The sequence below is a fragment of the Macrobrachium rosenbergii genome, chromosome 3, assembly GCF_040412425.1.
Source record: "Macrobrachium rosenbergii isolate ZJJX-2024 chromosome 3, ASM4041242v1, whole genome shotgun sequence".
NCBI lineage: Eukaryota > Metazoa > Arthropoda > Malacostraca > Decapoda > Palaemonidae > Macrobrachium > Macrobrachium rosenbergii.
Genome location: NC_089743.1, coordinates 25,923,329 through 25,928,697, shown reverse-complemented (window position 1 = coordinate 25,928,697; position 5,369 = coordinate 25,923,329). Strand labels below are relative to the sequence as shown.

The window sequence follows — 5,369 nt, the reverse complement described above, 5'->3', positions numbered from 1 at the left end:
TCTTGTTATTTACTGGTACCATCAGCACAATGGACATTTTCTAACAAGTGCTGTTAGCCAGAAACGTTACATTCATATAGCATTCATTACCATTAAACTATAGATAAATTTCAGTCAACTAACGGATATTTCTTTCTCAGGAAATATTATCAGAGGAAACCTACAAACGCAGTGTCAAGATGGAAGATGCTTACCCTCTCGACCAATCAACGAAGATGCCATGTCAGTGCTCAAGTGTGTCCGAGAAGGAGCATTCCTTGTACCAGGTAATGAAATCAAGGTATTGCAGTATTTAAAAAAAAAGAAAAAAAAAACTAAAAATTTGGCTATATACAAAAAAAAAGTTAGGCGAGTAGATTTTCCATGAGAACTTAAGTAGGAAACTAAATTCTACACTTTTGCTTGATGAAATGCTTAAATAAGGATGGTAAAAGAGTTTGAACGAATTGTTAAAAAAGTTACCTTTGCTTCCTCTCTGTGGTATAACTGTATCCTTTATGACTGGTAACAGTATTTTCTCCTCTGAAGCAACTTCTATTTTTCAATGGAGTCTAATATGACTGAGCTGAAGTGCAACAGAGAGGCTGCAATATGGTGTTTGTTGTTAGGGAAGTTCACATTAATGAGTGAGTAATAAAAGACAATCAAAATTCAGTTGTATAAAGTTAGCTTTGTTTACCTATATATCCAACACTGCTTAAGAAAAGAAAATGGCCAGGATACACCTACTTTCTTGACAGTTACATTTTGAATAATTTTGTAATAAAAGTCAGCAATTATTTTCAGGTACCACCAGTGAGTTTTATCTCTGTAAAGAAGTAGCTGGTTACGGTATGATACTCAGGATCTCCAGGTGCCCTGAAGGAACAAAATTTGACGAGACAAAGGAGGAGTGCAAGTTCTCTCCTCTCAAATACAACTTTACAGAGGGATATGAAACTGTGAACCATGATCCCCTGACACGTCAAAAGCGATTCCTTGATATACTTGGTACGGTTGGCGGAATACTGAACACAGGAGCCACATTTCTGAAAACACTTAAAAGCAAAACTTCAGGAGGACCTGGAATAGACTTATCAAGCCTTGAGAATAAATTAGCAGGCATAGAAGCCAAACTAGACGACTCAAGTCTTCGAGTACTGGAGAGACAAGCAGAAAGAAAAATCTCCTCACAGATTACACAAGGACTTTTAAAAGAAGTGTTGATACAAAACAGCAAAAATTTCATGGCTACAAGAGACATTCTTCATGGGGGAATCACGCAGAATGATGAAAATCTTAGCAAAATTCGTGGTTTGATAACAGAAAGTAGTGAGACTTCAGAGCAGAATTTTGCTAAAATTCAGGGCGACTTAGAAAACTTGAAAGACTTCATTGATCTAAAAATTGCTAAGGCTAAGTCTGAAATTCAAGAGGGCTTTACAAGTGTTACTAATTCAGTTTACAGAGCTAGCATAGAACCTATCGTGTCAAAGCTTCTAACTTCAATAAAAGACTTTAAGCACAGGCAGCATCACGTGATGAGTTTACCAGAGAAAAATAAAGAGGATGAAATGAAGAGGAGCGGAGGTTACATAGATTATTTAGAATCAGCTACGTTGGAGAGAACTCTCTATGATATGGTACATCGAAATTTAGCCATCCCTAAAAATTCTGCAGATGTCTTTGCTGCATTCATTTTGGATCTGTTGTGTGATGGGTTACAATTTCATGCAGGTATTCTGTCATCAATTGTTTCATCAAACATGTATTTAGCAAGAAAGGCCCTTGAAGAAAGGAATCTTGAAGATTTTAATATATACATGTTACGAGTACATTCTTCAGTTTCAAGAATGGAATCAAATCTTGGCTTTCAAAGTGGGAGAGGTTTAATTAAAGAGATTAAGGATTTACTAAATAATGTGGGTCATTTACCCTTTATTTCAAGAATTCCTTTTCTACCCCAACTCCTTACAGAAAGGCAATATAAACTGGAACTTCTTGAAAGAGAACTCAGTGAATTTGTTCACAAAAATGCACCTTTAAGTGTTCCTGGCCGTATATTAAAGAGGCTCGAATTTAGTAGTTCTACAGTTCCACTCCCAATTGGACCATGGAAAAGGGGGAAGAGGGTTAGCTATGCCGTTCAACATCTTACCAAAGAACGAGTTTCTGCTGTAGGTGAATGGTCACAACCATATGAAATTTTGGATAGAGCACATCCTGTAGTTTATGTTCCATCAGCTGACTACAATATAACCCGCATAGTTTACAGAAAGTTTGATGATGGGGAGTTGCCAGAACTTGTTGCCATGATAACTGATAAAGAGAAGACTTCATTTAGAGATATAGGAAGGGATCTTATTAATGCTGCAGCCAGACCTAATCAACGTCTAGCTGTGATGGAAACCAAATCCCTGATTGAGGATGGTGCTGAAATTAATGTTAGGCTTGACAAAACTATGGCAGTACCTTTTCATTATGCAGCAGAACATAACAATGTAGAAGTACTAAGGATGTTGCTCAGTAAGGGTGCAGACATCAATATCAAGTCCTCAAACAATATGAATGCACTCCACTTTGCTGCATTGCTGGGAAGTAATGATGCTTTAGAATATCTTCTGCAGGAGGGGGCAGACATAAATGCACAAACAAAACAGCTTGGGTGGTCTCCATTGCACATTACTGTTTCCAATGATAACTTAGAAGCTACACAAATTCTTCTGGAAAACAATGCATTTATTAACATCAAAGACAACATGGGGTTAACTCCCCTTCATGCCTCTATTCTTGGAAGCGGAGAAACAATGAAAATTCTGTTGGATACAATGACTATAGATGTTAATGCTAAAGATATTGATGGTTTAACTCCTCTTCACCATGCTGCAAGAGGTTCCACAGCGATATTTGCAAAACAGCTTCTGCAACATTATAAAACAGACGTTAATGCCTTGAGTAATAGTCAGATGTCACCACTCCATTATGCAGCAATAACGGGAAATGTGGAAATAAGTAGACTACTCATAGAACACAAGGCCTCTCTGACCACTACTGATTCAAGTGGTTCGACCCCGTTACACTATGCAGCTTTTTATGGTAATACTGAAGTTGCACTGTTGATGATTAAGGCAGATGAATCACTTCCCTCAATTAAATCTTCAAAAGGTCATACAGCACTTGATCTTGCAAATGCAAATAACAATGCTGAAGTTGCTTTGTTGCTGAATGATGGAAAGGAAGTAATTGAAGACATTGAAGTAATAATACAAAGAGGATTCCCGAATACCTCTGCTTCAGCAAACGTACTTCATTCACAATATTTCATCAAAGCAACTAACTGTGCACAACACACCATGGAAGAAATTGGTGAACACTCAGAGGATGCTTGCTCTCAGGTTGATAAAATATCAAATTATGTTCAGATGGTAATGTCAATGGTTCCCATACCAGTGAGAGGAGAAAGGGAAGAAGTATTTCTAGATATAAAGAACAACTATAACACTGTCCTGCAAGAAGCACTAACTCATGTTAGGCTGTGGGGCAATGGGAATAGTATACTTGGGGCAGTTCAACAAACGTTCGCGCTAACAAAGAGCTTTGAAGCACATTTTAACAAAAAGTATAATACATATCAAACAAGAGCCTCTGAAATATCCAGTGAGATAAACACAAATGACTTCATAATCAAAATTCAAGGAGATATTTCAGATCTAGAGAGTGATCTTCAGAAAACACAGGCTGCACTTGCACTGGCAGTTTCGGCAGTTACAAAACAATATTTACAGAAGAGAACACGTCAAATTGAACTCTTGTTAGAAAATAAAAGACAAGCACGTTCAGTTGACCTTTTAACTGCAAAGATATATGGAGAATTACTCTACTTCCTTGGTGAAGTAGGTAAAGATACTGATAATATCAAAGACACAGCTGCAAATGCTGTAAAACAAATTCAGATTTTCCAAGCTCACGTAGGTGAGGATAAGCAAAAATTTAACCGCATAGCACAACAGGCCAAAAGTAACCTTAGAAGGATTCAACAACAGAGTATAGAAAAAAATGCAGAGTTGAAAATCATTCAGGAGAGACAAGAACGTTTACAAGCAGAAGTTGATGGCCTACATCAAGATGTTAACTCCCTATATAACACTATCTATGAAACAAAGAGGAAACTAAGGGAACAGAGAAAGGAAATACTAAGGAAATATGAGAAAACTAGTACATTTGGTTATTTCGCTTCAGCTGCCTTGGGAATTATAAATAAGTTTGCGCCATTCGTTATACCACCACAGCTATTACAATTCGTTGATGTGCAACAACAATCGATTGTGGAAAAGTGGCAGTTGAACTTACAAGAGAGTCATGAACAAGACGAACTAATTAGAAGCATGATCAGAAATAAGGAAAAAAGTATCATGCAGCTAAGGGAGGAAATAATAAATGGTTCAAGGAACTCACAGTCAGTTACAACAGAGTTGAAAGCATTGAACAAAGTTGATTTCTACCTGAAAGATGTTACTAATGAGCTGCCATCTGTGCACAGATCTATAGCAAGTGTTCTTGGTGGACTACGAAATGTGGATAATGTATTTACGCATATCAAATCTAAAATCCAAGAAATGATTGACGCGGGAAAGTTGGCAAAAACGACAAAAGAAATCGAAGCTGCTTTGAAGCAAACCTTTGAAATGCTGACCACTCTGCAGTGCTACTGGAAGGATAGCACTCTTTATGTAATGAACTTGAGGCTCTGTTCAACACACGATTATCAACCATGAACATGAAAAATTCCTCTCTCCAAGAGATCTCATTTATCAGTTACAAGTACAAAGTGTAAATAGAAGAATTTCTTATTTTCTTTTCACCACTATTTAATCTCTAATTTTTTCTAAACTTTTCACTGTGAGGAGAAGCAGTCCTCAGTGTGTTAATAATTTATTAAGTAATGTGTGGAATTTCTTGTATTCAGCAGCACTACATAAAAACTCTCTCGAGTTTCGAAATAAGCGAATGTTGTCAGGTGTTCATACTTATATGTAAACGATGAAAGCCATTGACTTGAATCATTGTCATAACCTAAAATAAAGTAGAAAGTTTCATACGTCAGAGTATTCATTACCAAAGTCAACCATATTTTTTCTTTCTCTCCTCAATTAGATGTTATAGTCTCATTCATATTTCGAGTCTATACTAACACTACCATAACCCGATGCTGACGGGAAATCCCAAAAATATCTGGCAAGAGACATACAGAATGGCTCTGCCACTAACATCCATGCCGCCCTCCCTAATGCTGAGGGCATGCCGATGGCAAACTTCCTGAAGAAGGCTGACGAGATGCTGGAGGCCTCCAAGGCCTTGCAACGTACCACCCACAGCATCTGCTAAGCCCG

At 37.4% G+C, this 5,369-nt stretch overlaps 1 protein-coding gene across 2 annotated transcripts in view; it reads left to right on the top strand.

Moving 5' to 3' along the window:
- The window catches only part of LOC136853449 (uncharacterized), a 32,640-nt gene extending 27,563 nt beyond the window's left edge, over window positions 1-5,077 (top strand). For both annotated transcript variants that reach the window (XM_067129044.1, XM_067129050.1), the window contains 2 exons: window positions 141-266; window positions 787-5,077. In XM_067129044.1, coding sequence (XP_066985145.1) covers window positions 141-266; window positions 787-4,754 — 4,094 coding nt within the window. In that variant the 3' untranslated portion in view covers window positions 4,755-5,077. The remainder of the gene's footprint in view (window positions 1-140; window positions 267-786) is intronic.
- The last annotated feature ends 292 nt before the right edge of the window (window positions 5,078-5,369 follow it).